General features: G+C 36.3%; 1 protein-coding gene across 1 annotated transcript; it reads left to right on the forward strand.

Annotated features, from left to right (window-relative positions):
• Window positions 1-15,861: 15,861 nt before the first annotated feature.
• On the forward strand, window positions 15,862-19,576 carry LOC105617198 (leucine-rich repeat-containing protein 24). Its single transcript, XM_012198763.1, has 3 exons — window positions 15,862-16,674; window positions 16,902-17,421; window positions 18,639-19,576. Exons 1-3 carry the CDS (start codon window positions 15,862-15,864, stop codon window positions 19,574-19,576), a joined length of 2,271 nt encoding a protein of 756 aa, XP_012054153.1.
• Window positions 19,577-21,321: the final 1,745 nt, after the last annotated feature.

Raw genomic sequence — 21,321 nt, forward strand, 5'->3', positions numbered from 1 at the left:
AATATCATGTTGAACAGAAATAATACTTTTGAATAATTTATAATAACTTTCTTAAATGTATAATTAATCCTACCTGTTATCTATTTCAAATTTAATTTTTATTTTAAATTTTTTTTGACGTCGCTTTGTTAACATTGATATATTGCATAGTATAGTATATAATACTTTTGAATAATTTATAATAACTTTCTTAAATGTATAAATTAAATCCTACCTGTTATCTATTTCAAATTTTAATTTTTATAAATTGCGCGCTTTGTTAACATGATATATTGCATAGTATATCGCAGCTGTCCCATTACACGCAATATGTCATCTTTGTGATAAAAAATATCAAGTAATCGCAAACAAAATACGTAATCTTTCATGACAAGATATTACATTAACACGGACAAATTGTATATGATGGAGGAGTTATGTCCAGTTCATAACAAACAGTTATAATTTACTTAAATATATTTTTATTTTTGCTTATATTTTAAAACATTACACATAAAGCAAGGTATCATATTTTTTAAACGGGGGAACATGAATTTCTAATATGCAATTTATGGGAAGCGAAAAAAGCAATAAAATGAGAAGTATTTTGAGTAGCCTATATATTAACTCTTTTTAAAAAATGACTGACATATAAATTATTTTAAAACTGTACTCTTTAAAGTAAGAAATAACGTAATCAAAAACTTCATCATAGATTAATATACAAATATCAAATCAGATTAATTTTTGAAAATAGATTGCGTTCTTATTTTGCATTTTTGTTTCGGGATTACCGAAATTGCTATAATAATTAATTTCTGTCGTTTACAGTGTTTCGCAAAGTTTCGAAAAATAGTATCTCGAAAGATTAATGACTCGGTAGATTTGCTGATTTAACAATTTAATGATATAGCATATTTAATAATCACCGAAAGGAAACGAAGTGATCTACTTGATCAATTGGACTCGCCGCAATCAGTGTGACTCTCTATATTTATTTCTAATTTAATCATTGCATGACCGTCGATGGCATATAGCTCACATCTGCATCCGACAGTGGTACAGGCACGTAGTAAATGTATAGCGATACTATGCGACGTACACAAATGGTTGCGCAACGTATAAATTCCGTCGCTGTCTGGGTCTCATATGGAGCGTGCCATTGAAACGTGTTTTTGCTATGAATTCGACAAATATTTGCCCGCGTGACATGGGAAGGTTGACACATGCCGTTATGGAAAAAACCGCGAGCGATAAGAGATCAATCGCTCGTATGTACGTTATTTCGTGTGCAACATTGTATAACCGATCGAAGAAGAAAATGGAAGGGTTAAAATCAATTTTCGTTTAGCGATACACGGTAAAATAAATTTTAATCGTGCCGGTATATCGAGAAATTTTTGCAGCGACATATTAGATAGAGATCGCGTTTATGATATTAATGATAACTGTAAAAAATATTGTTGCTGTTTACGGAAAATCAATTTCCCATTCATTTTTGATCGATTTTCGTCTTGTACGGAAAGTGTCTCGATAAAATAATAAATTCAGGGAACGAATGACTAAAATTATCTTTATAATACATTACGAGTGAACGTATTTCGTATTAACAAAATCCACTTTCAATGTTCCTTCTGTGCTTGCAGGCTCACGCATTAGTCATCTTAAATATTTGAGATATTTACAACGCAAGATGATATTTTCCGGGTGTATACACAAAATATATAACTCGGTGCAACATTTCGTTTTGCTGATCTTCTCTGCTTGTTCTCCAATCCTCCTTTTTAGCCTACATCTTCTGCTTTTCCTGCATCGTTTCCTTCATTCCCCTCGACTACTTCTGCACGCGTTTGCTTCGTTTTCTCTCCGCAATATTTCTTTGCTCTTCTGCGCGAAATCGCGCTTTTCCCGACAATTCTCCCTCTCTCGGTAATAATTGAATTCGCGTTACGTCTACTGCGCGAGAAGCCGAGCAAGAAGATGGCGGCGCGCGCGGTCGTGGACATTTCGCATTTGAAATTGAGAAGAGAAGAATATATAAAAGACAATGGCTGAAACGAGGAAAGTGGCCGTGTATTGTGCCTCTTGCCGTCGCGGCAATCCGATTAGATGGATCTGCGGTACGCAGCGCGGGCTGCTAAAAAGCTACCCTTTGATTTTGAAACTTAATTTACTCATCGAGCGAGAGCAAAGAAAACTACACGTCCATTCCTCGTAACGAGGCTCCGCTTTCATCTTTAACGAGGAATTTCTTAAGCTTAAGACTCAAAGGCGCTGTCTTAGAAAACACGATCCATACGTTAGTCACTGGTGATGAGAACATGTAGACTTAGATCCGGCTCCACCAATGTATGATTAACTTTAATCTTGATTTAACTTATGTGTATATGCTGTTTATCTTTTTTAATTTTTAGAATCTTATGTCTAATTCTTATTAAAATTAGAAAAAGATAGAGAACAAATTGAACCAATATTAAAGTTTATTTTACGTTGGTGGAACTGAGTATTAATGCGATAAATTAATCTTTCTGCCAATGCACGGATACTCGAATATCCACTCTGAATTAAAAGCAATAAAAATGTTTATATTTTCATGTGAATTTCATTATGACGCTTTAAATCTCCAGTCTTCGGACACATTGAAAAAAATTGGTTGAATTAACTTGAATACGATATAATAATCTGTCTGATGAAATATAAATGATCCATGATTTTGGTTATAATAATTTGATTATTATAACCAGACATATATGGTTGCATGAATTCTGATGAAAACTCAGTTGAAATATCAGAATATTTAATTATGATAACTAGAAATTCTATTTAATTCTAACAATATACTCTTCTAATCATACATGTTAAATTAACCCAATCCATGCTCTTATCTGTCTGTAGTCATAATAACCAGGTACTTAATTATACATGTATTAACTAAACTTAACTGGCATCATACCTAAATGTTCTGTTTGCGTATCACAATATTTGATTCTAATAACCAGAAGTTTTGTTTACTTCCACCAAAATTTGCTATATTAAGTATATCTTGTTAATTTAATTGTGATTGTTTTTCTATGCTACGAAGAACAATTTCATACAAACTTTATTTTGTTTTCACTTTTACATTTTTACCTTACGAGACATAGTAAAAAGAAAATTATATATTAGCAGAATGGTTAATGCAATACCGACATATGCATACGTTTATAATTTGTGATTTTAAATAATAAATGTATATCTATGTAAAAACAAAGAAAACAAATTTTAATCACTTTGTTAATGGATTTACAAAACGCATATATTTGATATTACTGTAATTAATTGAATTTGATATACGCAATCTATGAGTTCGTTATATGTTACAATTTTGATCAACGGATATAAAATTGCGTCAATGCGAAATAGGAATAACATGCGGATATAATTAATATATTATTAATAATTGTTCTTTCGCACCAATAAAATTGGGGAATCAGTTGAAATGGATTAACCCGCTGTTTTTCTATAGCCGTAACCGCGGAATAATAACGCGTTAATTAATTATCGACTTTCTGAATTTTATTGAGCATATTCTATTACAAAACTTAGTACACCTTAAATTAATATTCGACAACTAATTTGGCATTCAACCGAAACCATCTTCGGCGGCTCGAAAATGCGAGTAAAAGCTATTTAATTTCTCGAATAAAGATAGCATTTCTAAAGATAGCGATTCTCATTTATACAGAAGCACTCTCTCTTTATTAATTTCCAAACATTATATTAAACATTTAACAGACTCCTTTCAAGGAATATTGTTGAATTTTACAAAATTATCTTTCGTGCTTTTAATAATAGCCGACGAATAATAAAGTAACCAAAATCCTATATAAGAAGTATTAAAAAACTAAAATTGTTATTTGAATAAGGAGTGCAAATATCATCTTTGTAACGGATACAAAATCTATTGGTATGATTAAATCTTTTCGCAATTATTTGCAAACTATCCTACATACACATGCACTAAATCCTAGTTATCCTCAATTCGACAGTGTATCAAGTGTAACAGTCATGCCATGTGCTACCTTCCATCTTTTTTTTTAAACAAGCGTGGATAACGATTGTTGTATTTTTTTCTCAGCTATTTGGTATGCATTGTTAAACGTGGCGAAAAAAAGCGGCTTATCCGACAACGATCGATTTGACGTCGTTTACTTTCCCTTAACAGAAAGTTTTTTTTTCGTTTCTCGTTGTTTGCGCCGTGTACTGTATGCGGAACCGGAGATTGCTTTCGCTGTTCTATGGAATCCGAAGTGCGGAAAATACGCTGTTTGTTCTTCTAGAATTTTGTACAACGTGCTCAAAACGAAAGACAGTAAATTTTCGCCAGCTTTCGCCTACTGCGCTAAATGATTTACGCTTGACGGTTAGCGTATTCCAAATATGCGATACGTGCACGAATTTCGTTATTTGCATAAAAGTTGCACGGCACGCAAATTCATTTCTACGATGATTCGCGCTGTGCATTCTGTACATTAGCTAAAGCTGCGTTGTTTAAAATAATTTTAATACTTTGGAATTAATTGTGTGTGCGCTAATTATAAATAATGAATACTGATTATCAAATCTTGTATCTACGGTGGGAATTGCTCCAAAATCTCGAAAAAAGAATTAACGAATTATATTTAAACAATTCAGTCATGATATTGATCAATTTTTTTCTCCATCCGAGATTTTGGACTCATTTCTGTATTGTGAATATAAGACTTTACAATTGATTATTATTTTGATGTATGATAGAGAACATTTATTGTTCCAGCACCATCCTTGGTCGAAGTCTTTGGGATTTGGTGGAATTGTGAATATTACGCTACCGTGAGTTTAGAGCGAACGTAAGTTGAATTTTTTAATTAATAAATAGCTTCATAATCTATCGTTGATATTAGCCGCATTTATAATAGGAATTATAATAGAAATGTCATTCGCAAAGAGCAGATTCTAATGCACGTATTCATAATCTATTTTTTGTAATTGTAATTATTGACTTACAATATAATCGTAGATTAATGAAATTACAGCGAGATATTAATATAATTACAATGAGATAATATTATTAGAATTATTCTAATAAAATCGTTATTAGTTCTCAAAATTATTATTTGAGTTCATGGATATACTCTCTTAAGATTATTATTTAAATTTTTATGCCTAATTATTTTTTTTTATAACTAGTAATTGGAAATAAATTTCTAGTAATACTTAATATTATTAATTAACGCTCTTATTTTGTAATGTTGATTTCTATACATTTACAATAGAAAAGATTACGGTAACAGAAATCAACGTGAAAGATTAAATATATAATATTATTCAAAACAAATATATATTATTATTATAGAAATATTATATATATTATTACATCAGTCAACAAACATTATTAATAAATATTAATTTCTCTGTTACTTAAATACTGAATTGTTAGCTTTTTCCCATATTAGCAATTATTTAAATTTTATAATTTATTATATATTCTTTTCGCAAAAAATTAATTTATACCAACATGAAACTGGTTATTCATCGAATAATTATCAATCACGAATACAAATCATATATTATTATTTATTTGCTTCATCTTTAAAGAAATAATAATATAAAACAAAACTGATTTAAAACAAGTTTATCTTTCCTAGACAGTTGATACCTTTATTTATTAACAAACATTCCGAATTCTCTTCTGTTTTGTGTTTGTCGCATTAACAAAGAGCACATTTGTTCTCAAAAGTCACATTTGTTCTCAAAGTCACATTTGTCGTATCGAGTGAAATGACAAAGCATTGTCATGTTCCTCATAGTTGACACAGGTTATTACTACATAATGACAACGACACAAACAATGAAAGTATAGTATTGTCAGCATTCGTCAGTTTTATCCTTCGGCAGTTAGAATCAAGTTAGAAATGAATAAAAAGAAGGGAGAGTAAAATAGTGCCGACAGCATGTTCTCGTTTTCTTAAAATTGTTATACTGTCGTGTATCATCAAAGGAAATTTCGTTTATCTAGCCAGCTCCCATAGAGCACGAAAAAGAAAGAGAAAGTAATCAGGATGAAATTCTGGCTGCCTATGAGCAGATAGAACAATATATATATATATGCGTATAAGAAGCTCATTTTTTACTAGGGCCATTTTTACTCGAGCTATTCGATACAACGAGATAGTGATTACAACTAGAAGATTAAAAGTCCATGGGAATACAAAGGACTTCTTAGCTTTTAAAAAGTGCATTTTTGCTTTGAAATATTTAATTATTCGTATAAATTCTAAATATATGGAACAATGGGGGAATAATGGCAGCGCACTTAAGGAAAAGTGGATTCACTATAAAAAATGTTTCAATTACAATAAAAAAAAAGTAAAATTAAAGCTGAATTTCTCGTCTATGACAGATTTATTAACATTTTCAATATATAAATGAATTATAGAATAAAAAAAAGTTCATTTGTATTACTCGGTGCATTGTGTAATATAACGCACTACAGTTTCTACATTAAAAGATTATTAGGATCGGTACTTTTCTGATTTTATTGTTAAATTTTATTGATAAAGTTTATTGATAAAGAATATAATTAAAAAATTTGTTTGAAAGCAAATAATCACGTAAGGCTTGTTATGTAATGCAAAAAATAATTGACCTAATCTTGGAAACATGTGTTGGAAACATGTTTTATTAGAGAAAAAATGTGGGGCGTATTTCACTGTTTTATCTTATTGTATTTTATCAATAAATAGCATTATATTGATGATAGAATTAGATTTTCATAATGGCTTCTCCCACATTTCTAACGTTTCCTTAAGAGCAATATATCTCTTGATTCTATTTAAATAGTCCATTAACATGATAGATATACAATTTGTACGATTCAGAACTTCTACATGTTAGCTGGAAAATAGCCAAAATTTAACATCCTTATTCATTTTCATGTCTAAAGAGTGCAAATGCTCTCTATTGTATAGTTATGTGGTTTCTATCAAATAATAATTATTAAATATTCATTCATAGTAGAATAAAAGGCTCTTTGACGATGTCCAAGCATGACAGTACTGTAATTCGATTGCACGGATCACAGTATAATTGGTACGAAAACGGGACGTGAGTTTCGCGGATTAGTGTTCCGCATCGGCTTGCGGAAGTGCGGAAACGACTTTGACGATGCTCTGATAGTTTCGTGTGACCCAAAGTTAATAACCCCGCGGCGAGGCACGGAACTTTTGCGGACAATGTTCCCGGCCGCAAATTTATAAGATTTGGTCTTATTTGAAAAGTTTATGCAATTTCGCGGTCCCCGGCACACGGCCTGTAAATATTCGGCCGAACTTCGAACTTTTCGAATAATGCAGCCGAAGAGTTTATCGAAGAGAGCGGTGAATGGATACTACTGAGAGATTAGATATCGGAAAGAAACGAAATGTGATATATGAATTGCAAACTTGATTCGATTGACGATTTTGGCGAAAATTTTTTTGAAATAATTAACTATACATAAGCTATAAATTAAATGCGAACGCGTTACATCAATTATTTTAAATATTTAGTTATTCATGTAAATAACGAATACTTATTGTACTTTTATTGCAATAGCTATTGAAATACGATTACATAGCATAATTTTTACAGCGCGTATTAATTGTATCAAACAAGCATTTACTTGAAAAAATACGTTGAACTTTTTAACATATATATATATATATATATATATATATATATTTCAATAATGATTTTAGTTTTCAAACTAACTTTTCTTTCGTTGAGGAATCAAAATTGATTCTTTGATTCTTTATGTATGTGATCGAGTACAATAATATTGATTCAAGCTAAATGCATTTTATTTATCATGTTTATAGTTAGATATAAGAAGAATTTATTACCGCATATTGTGAAATGGATATCATACGAGCGATGAACTCGAATGTGAATCTCAACTCTGTATGTCAAATAATCTTGTAGAAGCGAAATATCTCTTACCCACATTTTTTTCTCGTATTGTGACTTTACATTTTTATTTTATTACTTTACATTTTTTTCTGCTATTTTAATCTTTATCAAACATTTTTGTCGAAATTTAATTTTTGGACGAAAATATTCTACTTTTTTCATTATCATTACATTCAAAGCACACATACTATGAAGATAAAGAATCTAGCAGGACTTCGAGAGAAATATTTACAACAAAGAAAGATGAAACCGTTTCCAGGAGAAGAATTTTTTCAATGATTTTCTTAACAAGCGCATCTCCAAAGAGAAGATTAACAAAGATTGCTTCGAGACGGGTATCGCATTACCTGTTTAGTACGATAATTTTTAATTCATCCAATCTCGGATGCGTTTCACGTATCTCGCAAGAAGAAGGATAAAATTTTTCAAGCCAAAATGAATTAAAGCAAAGCTTTCGTTCCGTCTCCGTCTTTTTCTCTTAAGCCCTGTTAAGTAGCATGTTCTGTAGATGACTACTAGACTGCGCAAGATATAATTTCAATCATATTCCACATAGACGTAACAGTTGTACTGTACGCATATTATGTACATTATACATACAGGTAAGCAGATATTCGCAAGGATGCGGAATTCAATTACACAAAGGCGCGTCATCGAGATCGTGAATGCGGCAGGTGCATATCGACTTAGCGTCTGTGTAAATATGCTCTGCTTCGAGTCTCCGACTTGCGTTACGTTTTGCCGCTGTAGAGAAAGTTGCCTCGTTGCAAAGAACACGAGATATTACACTTGTAAACACGCGATCGTTTCAACGTGAATAACGTTATCTTTAGTAGTATTTATATATGTATGTTGCATCTTCTGAGGAAGCGTGAGTAACTGTCGTTACGTTCCTCCGAATTGTGAGCTTGTATAAAGATTCAAGAATTCCTTAATTGTGGTGCTACGAGACTTATATCAAGAGATAAGAATAAATACACTAGCTGGATTGTATGTGCACAGTTCGAAAATTTGTATTAAAACATTTCATATTTCTCAAACAACTTTAGAGTTTACGTTTTAAAATACATTATTTTTATGTTATTTATTCATAAATTGTATTATTTTGATGCTAAGAAATGTTAAATACTTCAAATGTAGGTAACTTGGGACATGAGATGACTTTCATCCATGAGTCACTAAAGAAAACTTACACAAAACTTAAACTTTCTTTAGAAACTCATGTATGGATACCATGATTAAATTTAGCAAAAATACATGCTGTCTCAAATTACCTGCACTTTCTCAAGTCATCTACATTTACGGTATCGATTGAATATAAAATATTCAAATAACACAATCACATTTAATTAAACTTACACTTGGATATATGTAACACAGAATTTTAACAAGGATTTGAGTGGTTATTAATTTTGCATAACCACAAATACATGCAACTCTTTATTCTTTATTGTTTTATATTGATATACTTTCACAAAAATAGATTCTAATTGTTTTTGCTACTGATAAGTACGATCGATAATGAACTTTCTGTATAATGGACGTTATATAAGTGATTTCAAAATACTAAGATTTTTATTCTTATTTTATTCTTATTTTAGAAATGAAAAACACACATAATGCCATCTTCCATTTTTTGCGAATGCTTGTAATAATTTGATGATTAAAATTATTTCCATATGTCGAGTATTACATGATCTATTGGAATTTTTAATAGTGATGCGAAAAGAAAATACTGAGAATAAAGTAGGACTACTAATTCGTTTGCGCAATTCTGATGTCTACCCCCGTAGTCCATGATAGAACGGGCTAACGACTCCGTCCTTATTCTCCGCTAATTAACTATTAATGACTTATCGGGAAAAAGTGACCTCGGTCGAGAGTTCACGCGCCCTATCCGAGAGCGCCAGCGAGCACCGCGTTTATAATTAGAAAGTCGATTACGATGGTGCCCCCGTCGTTGCGCGGTGACCCGGTGTAATGAAAACAGCATCCCCTCGATAATTCGTGAAAAACGCGCTTTCCGCCGGAACCAATCCAGCGGTACGATTGACTAAACTCGTTCGCTTCTTCTTGTGCAAATTGATTATAATGGCCGCTGTCAAAGCCGCTGGCTCTAATAAAGCATTATTATATCGTGCGCTATTATATCCGTATGTTATTATATCATCGCATGCAATTACCGCGTCGTCGTATCGATACGCGCAGCATAATTCATACGACGCGACGTCTGGTCTCAACGTCTGGTCAATATTTATAGATCGCACAGATCTGCAGTCTGCTTAATGCACGTAATTTCGCGTGATGAAATTAAAATTAGTCGAATAAATAAACCTGATTCCAAGACAGAAGCATATTGAAGGCAACATTATTTGCTCTCGCTGAATTGTAAAATCTTGATTGACTCCAGATGAGATCTGTAATGTGTCACGCATGCGCTTTAAATGAATTTCCTGATATGATGCTATAAATAGCCATGTCTTCTTCAAACAACAGAAGATAGAGAAAAAAATTATGCATTTAAATTTTCATCTCGTATTGTGAAAAATTGATTAAAAATGAATGAATGTTCTAATGGTATCAATTAAAATTCTAGTTATCTCTAACTAAAATTATAATATTATATATATGTAAAATAAGAAAAATTTATACGTAACAAAAATTTTATATATATCTAATTAGTTTTCCTTTTGTCATTTTTGAAATCTCATCATAAGGAATCAAAATATCCAGAACATAATCCAGTGTAAAACGCGTTTGTGCAATAACGCGTAAACCGCGCGAGACAAGGATTCTTAGTTAGTTAGACAATGTTTCTGTAACTAAGTCAAGCCAGAGGTCACAATAATAACTTTAAACTCACTTTGTACGACGCGATTGCATCGAAAACGAGATTCTCCTTTTCGCCTCACGGCCATTTGTATCACGACCAGGTAATTTAACAAAAAGTTGCTTGCGATATTTCGTTATTACATTTAAGCTCTTCCAACGACGAGAGACTGAATCTCTGAGAAGTTTCAATGGAGCACCCTATACATGAGAGTTTTTTTTCGTCGAAGTCTCGGTCCACGTTCAGTTCTTCGCTTCAAGCGTTATCTCAAAGTACATATAACACATATAAATCCATTCGCCATAACTTCTTTGATATTCTCGGAAGACGGCCGTCGTCGTCGTTCAATAATCCTTATTTCTACCGGGGAAAAAGTTTCCGCAAGGAAGCTGGTAAGTATTGCGCGTGTTCTTCCTTCCTCACAAATTACAAATTAAATTACAGCACTTTCGTAGGAAGCGCAAACTTCCCTAAAACTCATGGCTGCGAATCACTTACAGTAATCTGTGTCTTACTTGCACGATCGCTTCGTTGATGAAAAAAGAAAAAATCCTCTCGGCATAGTTCGCGCGACGCTTTTCCTTCCCACGAACATTCATTTTACTTTCCTTCTTCTTAAACATTCTATATTTACGCATAGCTTCCGTTGCAAAAACTGCATCGTAACTACTGCTTTCGAAAGTCATTTATAAGCATCGCGATATCCGCCCACCCACTCGTCGCACCGATCGTTACATCCACCAATCATCGATCGCTCGATGTGTTTCGCGAGACCTTATTTCATACGTGAAAATATAGGACGGGCAGAGAGATCCGGCAGGATAACCACCGCCTCCGGTATGTTGGCTCGCATGATTGATGAAATTTGTGTAGGAGCAACAGGGCATACTTGCCGTACCCTCCGGTAACGGAACGCTCTTGATTGATAGAGGGTGTTCGAATTTGAAATTCCGCCCTACAGAAAGTTGACCGCCCACACTCTTTCTCTCTCTCTCCCTCTCTCGCTTTCTCTCTCCTTTTTCTCTATCTCCCTTTCTCTTCTGCGTCTGATGTTTTTTTTCTGCGTGGCACGCGAACGTATATACTAGACACGCACACGTTTACATTGAGCAACTTTTGCGTTTCCGCATCCCATGACATGACTGGTGGGAGGTTCCTTCCGGCATGGTAGACGCGCCGGCCAAAGGACACTCGTCTCATTCGTCTATCGTTCATTCAGGCTAAACGGCCGCTCCAGTCCGTATACAAACTCCTTTCCCCGTATCCTCGTTGACTTAGTTATTTACAAGTCAAATACGGTCGATCGATATACTAGGATCGAGGAAGCAGAATCGCCGGCCGTCGTGAAGCCGCATCGGGCGCAGTGAGACAGAACAGCAAGACGGATGTATGAATCGAAGCTCAATGCATGCGCGATGTCATCACGAATATCATCTTTTAGCGTTTCTCTTGTCGTTTTGTCCGTGTAATATTAACTCTCTGCGCGTACGTACCTTTCCTCTGGAATATATTTCATGAAAGAGAAAACACTCTTCGTGTCTCTCACATAAGCCGTACACATGCCGAGCAGCATGGTTCAAAGAGCATTGTTTCAGCTTCAGATTTAAAGCCACGTGGGCAAAGAGAAGACTGAAAAGTGGCGGTTTTAGAGAACAATACTCTTAGTACGTATGTATTTTGACCGCGTGGCAAGACCAATCGAGAGACCATTCGAAAGAACTTCTCTGTCGCGGTCAAAACAATAAAATCTCGAGGCTATAGGAAAGTGTAGCAACCGCAGGCGTCCTTGCGGACGAAGACTTCAAAAAGTTTCGACGTCGCGCGGAGCATGTGTACGTGAAAAGTTGGCTGAAATCTGCTATGGCGCGCACGGTTCCCACTGGAATGGTTTTCCCGATGGAATCCGGCTGCGATCTTTGGCGAATTTCTCTTTGTTTTCCCACGACGTTAATCCACAGTGACGCACAGTTTACTTTTGTACGCTTCAAAAAATACAAGTTACGCGATTTCAATTATTATACACATTGTGATTCGCTGACGATCTTCGCCGGTTCTCTAATATTGAATCATGTTTAATTTTTAATCATTTCAGTCCTTCGCGAATGTTTCAATTTCGCTCGACTGCATATATATCGCTTTCTTGCTTCAAAAGTGACACAACTAAACAAATTGACTTTTTCAGAATAAGAGATAAAACTATTTTTTTACTTGACAATAATTGATTTAAATTAACTAATATTAGCAAAAATAGTACATCAGGCCAATTTGAACTTCAGAGCCAAAACGCAAAGCTATTGACGTAAAAAAATTCAATGTAAGATTTCAGACTTATAAAGTATTGATAAGCGTCGCTCAAATGTATCTCTGAAATCTTACCCATAGTGAGTTTTTTACATCGATGATTTTGCGTTTGCTCCAGAGCTTAAATTGGATAAGCATGGACTATATAATTTTTAATATGATGAAATGTCATTTCCGTTTCATCCTTTAAGAAATCACTTATGTCATGTTTTAAGTTTTAAGTAGCAAGTTTGATATTCTACAAATCCTGAATAATTTTTCAAGAGCGACATAACTTGAAATATTACCAACAGAATTTATTTATATTTATCTTAATCGATTAAAATAACTAGATTTAAAATAAAATTTCTTCTTTAAACTTTGGTCACAAAATTCTTAACTCTAAATGTTTTCTGTAGATTTCTCCTTTTTTTATTTACAAAAAACGATACAACTCAAAGTGTGTCACTCTTAGAAAATATTACAATCTCTTTGAAAATCTTAAGAAGTACATTATTTGGCGGATTGCAAAGTTAATTCAGTTTTGATGATTAATAGAGTGATCATTATCTAATTCTTTATAATAACTTGAAAATAACATTGTATGAGTTGTGTCATTTTTGAAATAAAGAAACAATATTCTTAATATAATCAATTGTCATTTTTATCGTTTTTATAAAGTTAGGTTATTAATTAAGTTTAGTTATAAAATACTTTCGTGAAATTTAATTATTTTTTAAATTATTTTTTATTGGATAATATTTACTTAACTCATTCATGATTCTCTGAAATGATGATTTTGTTGAAGTATCTAAAAAATCAGCTAAACATAATTTTATTGGACTTTCAAAATAATTATGTAGGACGCTCAAGCATGATTGCAGGAAATTTTTTGCAGCATGGCTCATCATACGTTTTCTGCATAATTATTTTAATGATTCAAATTTATTTTGTAAATCTGTATTTATTTAAATTTTTAGATACTTTAACAAAATTGTTCTTTCCATACAATAACTTAAAAAATCTCATTTTTTATGCTACTTTTGAAGTAAGAGAACGATATATAAAAAAAAGTTTGAAGTCTGCATAAAATTTATTTATTTATTTATGAAATGAAATTTGAGGAACGAGATATATAAAATAACTTGATAAATACACAAAACTAAAATCGTGTTCTAATAAATTAATAAATCATTTCGAGATATACAGAAAAATTTTTTCATCGAGATGTTGTAGCTTAAATTCTTATCGAATTTCAACCGATAGAGAGATTCGGAATTGTATTTGTCGCGGAAAAACTAATATAATGCACAATCTCGAACTCTACGGCGATAATAACAGGGGTGAAGCTTGTTTTAGTTGTCGTGCTGTATTAATTTAACTTCGGCGACGCGTCGACACGACACGATACGACGCTGGCGTCGCAGAATGCGATGCTGTAATGGTATTAAGCTAAATTGCCAACAGTCCTCAGCAGGGTATTCCGTCCTGCTTTGAGATTAGTGGCGTTGACTAACAAAAATAAAGAAAAGACAGGCTCGTGGGAATGTAAGGGGGAGGAAAACAGAGTGGCCGAGGAAACACGAAGAAAATCCCGGAGGTCTCCGATGGCACCAAACTGCCTTAGACATAGCAAGACTTGTTTGATAACATGAAAGTCGAGTTTAGTCTCGTTGTGCGAGTCATGAAATAATTTTACTCTGTTCAAATGACACATACTGTTGTAAGAAATAGCGGTAAATATATAAGATTGTCAATATATGCAGTGATTCTTATTTCAAATCTCTTATAGCTTTTTTCACTGGCAGAACTGGTGCACATTAAAGCTAACTTAATCTGAACGTCAGAGTGAAATATCTCAATTAATATAATCCAATGTTAAAATACCCAATGTATATTTTATCAAATATCACAATAAAATGTGTTTGAGGATTTAATTTGTTTCTATATTTTTATTAAACATACATCTTTATATCGATTTGTGTACAACGGCTTTAAAGTGCACTGAGTGCGCACCAGCTCGACCAGTGAAAAACACTATTAGAATATTTTTAGATTATTCGAAATTTTCGAGTAGTTCAAATCATAGCAATTCAAATTCAAATCGAATCAAATTTTACCTGAATCGATTCGATTCATACATCGAATAGTTCGCACAGTTATAACAGAAGGTTAAATAGAGTAATGCTAAAGTGGAAAAAACGATAAACAAGTATATTTTATATATACATATAATTACATGACGACATTTGTTATTATAAAATCGTATATCGCATAATTTGTTCAGTGACAATCATGCACAATTATCTTAATGTACATTAACTAAAAGTGTCAAATAGCGTATGGGATATTTGTATGACATATAAATTATTCAAAATTATTAAGCGCTGCGTATTATTTAGTAATAATTAATTCCGGCCGCGTATACATAATATGATTAGTCGATCGTATAATTAAACAATGATCCACATCCGCGTTCAACTATCAATAATGATGAATGTAGGTAAAACGCGTAGCTAGTTGCCCGCGTTGGTAAATATTAAACGGTAACTGGAATACATTAGTTACATGTTGCATATTTCTCTCCGACAGAATATCCCAAAAGACGAAACTCCGCTTTCACATGCATGCAACTACGCTCGGCTAAGTAAGTTCTGCGGTCATAGTACCACAGTCACGTTCTAACGTCATCGCGCACGTTTCTGCTGTTAACAGGATTTCTCGAGATGATACCGAGAACGGCGAGCCGGTGGCTGCTTTGTGTGGCGCTTACGGTCGCCCTGTGTCAAGGCCAGGAGGACTGGATGCAGTGCTCGTCGACATGCAAGTGCAAATGGGTATCCGGTAAGAAGACCGCCGAGTGCATTAAGCAGAACCTCACGCAGGTGCCAGGAGATCTTTCGCCCGAGATCCAGAGTCTCGATTTGACCGGCAATCGCATAACTCACCTCATACGCGATGCATTCAGCCGCGTCAATCTGGTTAATCTGCATAAGCTGTCGTTGCGCGATTGCGGCATCGAGGCGATTAACAGGGACGCTTTCAGCGACTTGAAGATCATCATCGAGATCGACCTGTCGGGCAATAATATCCGCAATCTGCATCCAAGTGTCTTTTACGAAACCCAAAAGTTACGAGTGCTGCTACTCGATCAGAACAAATTGAGAATGCTGGATAACGGTTTGTTCTTCAATCTCACTTTCCTGCAGAAAGTCACGTTGTCAGACAATAGATTAGAGCGCATCGAGGAGCAGGCGTTTCGTAATTTGCCAAATTTGCATTCCCTCGCGTTGGATGGAAATAATTTCAGTACCTTGCAATTGCAAAGCTTCGAGAGTCTGCCCAAGCTCGGCAGTCTCGAGCTCCAGAATAATCCATGGAACTGCAACTGCCACCTCAAAAAGTTCCGCGATTGGGCGATCCAGCGCAAGTTGTACACACAGCCAACCACTTGCCAGCAACCGCCCCACATGATCGGCAAGATGTGGGACGAAGTTAGTAGTGACGATTTCGCGTGCAGACCGAAAATCACCAACATCGAGCCGTCGAACAAAATCGAAACAGCCAAAGGAGATGTAACAATATCGTGCAAGGCAACGGGAATTCCACATCCTGAGGTAAATGCATATTCAGGCACACTCGATATAAATCTCTAAATATCTTATAAGTTAAAGTCAAATAAGTTTCTGATCTAAATAAAGCTTATAGTGAAAAGAAATGCGATTTAATATTAATCTTGCCATTTTATTAGAGAATTTTTGTATTCAGTACACATTAAAATTTCTTTAGTAATGGAATTTTTTCTACTACCGCACTATAAAACCTCACATTACATCTATTTCAGTTATCATGGACGTATCGTAATCGCCTTATAACCAATAGCACTAAACACGCAAACGATAAAAATTACATATTGTTGGCGAATCATGATTGGTTAAATCTCACTATCATCGATGCGCTGCCTGCCGACAAAGGTGACTACGTTTGCCACGCGAAGAGTCCGGGCGGCGAAGCGGAGAAAAACGTGACTTTATCCATAATAGGCGATGCTCTAGGCGGCAGAGAGAACTTCATCAGCCTGCCTCTCGCTATCGGATTAGGTGTCACCGCATTGTGTCTGCTGATCGTTACAGTAGTGCTCTGCGTGTGCTACTGTCGTCGTCGCCACACCAGGCATGACGAGAAAGGCCTCGAAGCGGCGTCCCTGGAGCACCATGGTCTCGGTGAACAGGAGAAATCCCTGATTACGACCATTAACCCGGTCGTGAAGCCCCCGAGGCGCTACGAGGCACCGTCGGTGACATCGCATAGTACGGAGATGACGGAGTTGAACCGCACGTTGCTCGACAACGACTCGGTTTTCGGTCAGTACACAGCCTATATTACTAAACAGTGCGCGGCTAGGTGCTAGCGAGAAACTATTTTGCATTAATTTCGACAAGCGATTTACCTCGAAACCGCGCATTCGCGGACATTAATTTAAGGTCGACAGAATTCATCGTCGAATATGATCCGATATGATTCTTAACAAGTCGCGAAACATCGGTCATTTCGTTTGAGTAGTATTCTTCTTCCAAGCAAAAATGGAAATGACCTCTATATGTCGCTTATATAATGTACAAACAGCGTGTATGCATGTGTGTGCGTGTAATCGTAAATCGATTCGTTTCCGTGCCGAGCGCGGACTATCATGCGAGAATTATTCGACCAGGTGCCATCGATCTTAAGGTAAGGAGAGTCCGCCAAGTGGCAGTTAGGAGACTAATGAAGATCCGTTAGGGACGCTTATAATACATCAGGCACCCCTTAATATAACATTTGCGCTGCGATAGCGCGAACACATTCGTCATCCGTATTCGATCATTGATATATCATCCTTTTAGAAATAATATTTTCTGTAGATCAGAACAAAGAGCAGATTTTAATTTTTAGTTTCCAACGCGAAAATGTTGATTACGACTTGCATAATAAATTGCTGTAACATATAATTATACAAGTAATGACGACAATAAGGTACGCCAAGCAACATGTTGCGTGTGTAGACTTGCGTGTTATTATTTAATGAAATATTTTTCGACGAAAATACGCAGGAACTTGTATATGTGATAACACACAATCAAATTTCTATGAATCCGGAATATTGTAGAAAAAATATCAATATATGATTTTAAAGTGATTCGAATCTTGTATAATAGTAAAATTCAGTCAATTTTACGAATTTTAAGGGAAACTTCAAAGCGACACTATGTAGCGCCAGCGTTCGCTTGACCGACAACGCTCAAGAAAATGCGGTTACATTTCCCAGTTCAATTGATAAAGCGCTCTTCCGACTGCGATCATATCGCGACCAATCCGATTAAAAGCAATCGTTTACGCTCGTTGAAGATAATATCAGTATCGCGGAACGTATCAAAACAACATCCTGGTAATGCAGTTTTATTACTCGCGCGTACGTCTCGCGCGTTCTTTTTGTATTCGCAGACTTCCCTCGCGATTTTTTTTTCTTCCTATTTTTTTTCTCAACCTTACTTAGATTTTCTTTTTTAACGTTCGTCCTTCTCTTTTGTTCATGTTCTCGCAGCTGACGGTGTCGGGAGCGGTGTCGTCGGCGGGGTAGGCGGCGGCGTAGGCGACGACGAGAAGGAGCACGAACGAGCCACACCGGAACTCGACGGGGGTGGCAACGGCGGCGGCGTCGGCGGCGGCAGTGGCACATTGCCGCGCGGGGGTGCCGGTTACCACCACCGACAATATCCGCCGGACCTGCTGGCCTTCTCCGGCGGCCGCGGCGCATCGCCAACAAGCCAGGCGTCAACAGCGCCTGACAGCACGCGTCTGCCTAGTCAGCAAATGATAACACCGGCGGCGGCGGCGACAACGGCTGCGACGGCCTCATCATACGGCTCGCCGCCGTCAGGCCAGTACCATCCGGCCGCCTTCAAGACGCTGCCACACAGCCGCAGCGCGACACCATATAGTCTCGGACCATCATCGTCATCGTCACCGTTAGCGCCGGTATTACCTCGTCACGGTTATGTAACGATTCCGCGACGACCGCGAGCGCCTAGCTGGAGCAGTGCACCCCCGACATCGCCCACCGACGCTCTCGAGCCTGTGTACGACAATCTGGGGCTACGCACTACGGCAGATGGTAGCTCGATGTTGTCGCTGAATAAGAGTCCGGAACCAGCCTCGTCTATGAGGGGTCGGCCGCTTCCGGGCACGCCGGGAGGTTCGCACTATGGATCGATCCAACGTAGCACCCCAAATATCTTGACGAGTAATCCATTGGACAGAGTGGCGCCGGAAGGTGCAGCTGAATGGCCGCTCAAATTGACGGACGAGAGCATGGACGGCGGTCATCTGTTACTCACGCAGCAGCAACAGCAGCAACAGGCAGCCGCCAGCAACACTCTCGGTAGAAAGGTACCGCCGAGACCGCCGCCAAAACCCAAGAAGAAATCCGCCAATGGACCGACGTTGTATGAGGATGAGGGTGAGGATGGCACGGAAGTATGATATCATGGGCATCGTCCGCGATGAGAGCGACTGGTCGTAGTACGCCATGATGGGGCGTGCGTGACCACACTTACAATAAACCGGTAGTGCCTTTCAAGACGCGTGTCTCGCACGTGCGAGACTTCCACTCCATTCAACGAGTTGCAGTCTGGAAAATGAACAAAACGAGGAGACTCTTCTGGGAGATTTTAGGATGGACGGGTGGTTCGCCGAAATCGCTGACGATAACGTTTTAGAGGAGGACACGCCGATCGGACATTCGTGTCACCTATATTCCCCTTCCTCAACTTTCCTTTCCTGTAAGTTATCTTGTAAGTTATTTATTGAACATTATGGAGCACCTGGAGTATCCGAAATCAGCAAATCGTGATCTACATGAATTATTTATCGAAACGATCCGATCGTTCAATGGATTCTTTCTTGTCCCTCATCTTCTCCTATGTATCTTTTTCTCTTTTTTTTCTCCCTTTTTTTAATCAGGTTCCTTTAGCGTTTTATTTGATGCTCGTCACGCGCCGTGAGGTGATAACATGATAATGTGAATAAGGTTGCGGACATTGCTACCGGTATTAATTGATAAGGCGAAACCTATTCGCGTTTTGTGTGAAATTTACGTGAGCACGAAGCAACTGGAAGTGCTAAACGCGAGTCATTCCGCGAAGAGCGATACCAGTGAATTTGTCTTCTATTCGTATTATCCCGCAGTGGGAAATCGCGAGCGTAATGGCGCGATTCGTGTGTATAAACGGAAGTGTTAAGGTTCAGGCAAGGCAACGTTTTGCACATGTTACATTTATGCGGTAAACATGATGAGAATTTAATATTGTTAAGAATTTATCTAGTTGTTATACGCCTATCGCGTTTTCTTTTTTGACATTAAAATTCTGACGCCTGTATCGAATCGTAGCAAGACTCGTTGCATTCGCAAGCAACACGAACTCTCGTGCTAAACTTACGTCGAAAATGGCGTAATGATCTGTGTCCCTTCTCCTTCAGTAAGTGCATCGTTAGATCGTGTTCGTACCCGTAAGGGTAACCCGTATTCTCGTCTCAGCGATGTTTGCATCTTAAATCATCGATAAATGTATCACTGCAATGATTGTAGCGGCAAATTGATTATCAGTATCTCGCAAATATCGTTGATGTCAGTCCCTTATAGCACGAGGGTAGCATGTACCTCTTTCCCTAAGATAAAAACGTGAAAAGTGTAAATTTTTCATTAAAATGGAGAAATTTTTCATTTTTCACATTTCTGTTCTACGGAAAAAGTTACATGATCGCTACTCAGAACATTCCAGCAACATTGCAGCAATATTGCTAGAATTCTCTGTGCTATATGGAATACGGAATGCCCTACTTATGTAACGGTGCCACTTTGTATTACGTTAAATGGATAATAATCTATTACAGCGACTGTAAATCTATATTAGATGTAAGTGCTGCGATGACACTCGACGCGTATTCGAAGTTGTAAGAACAGATTGCAACGTACGATAAAATGGTGTACAGTATAAATATGTGACGATTATTTTTACCGATGTTAATTACACGAATACTGTGACCTTTGAAATGCGTGTAATTCATTATCAGAATGACCGAGTGGTCAAAATAACAGCGTATTTTGTAAACGAGACTAATTTGATGTCACTGCCCGATTGGTCTCCACATCGTGCTAACCATGGATAACACCAAAAAGACCAGTTTATAATATATATATATATATATATATATATATATATACTCCT

The sequence above is a fragment of the Atta cephalotes genome (assembly GCF_000143395.1).
Source record: "Atta cephalotes unplaced genomic scaffold scaffold00012, whole genome shotgun sequence".
NCBI lineage: Eukaryota > Metazoa > Arthropoda > Insecta > Hymenoptera > Formicidae > Atta > Atta cephalotes.

Coding starts and splice junctions, on each gene's coding strand:
- LOC105617198 (XM_012198763.1), top strand. CDS start 15,862: ATGCAGTGCTCGTCGACATGCAAGTGCAAATGGGTATCCGGTAAGAAG. Junction 16,675..16,901: donor CGGGAATTCCACATCCTGAG/GTAAATGCATAT, acceptor CATCTATTTCAG/TTATCATGGACGTATCGTAA. Junction 17,422..18,638: donor CGACAACGACTCGGTTTTCG/GTCAGTACACAG, acceptor ATGTTCTCGCAG/CTGACGGTGTCGGGAGCGGT.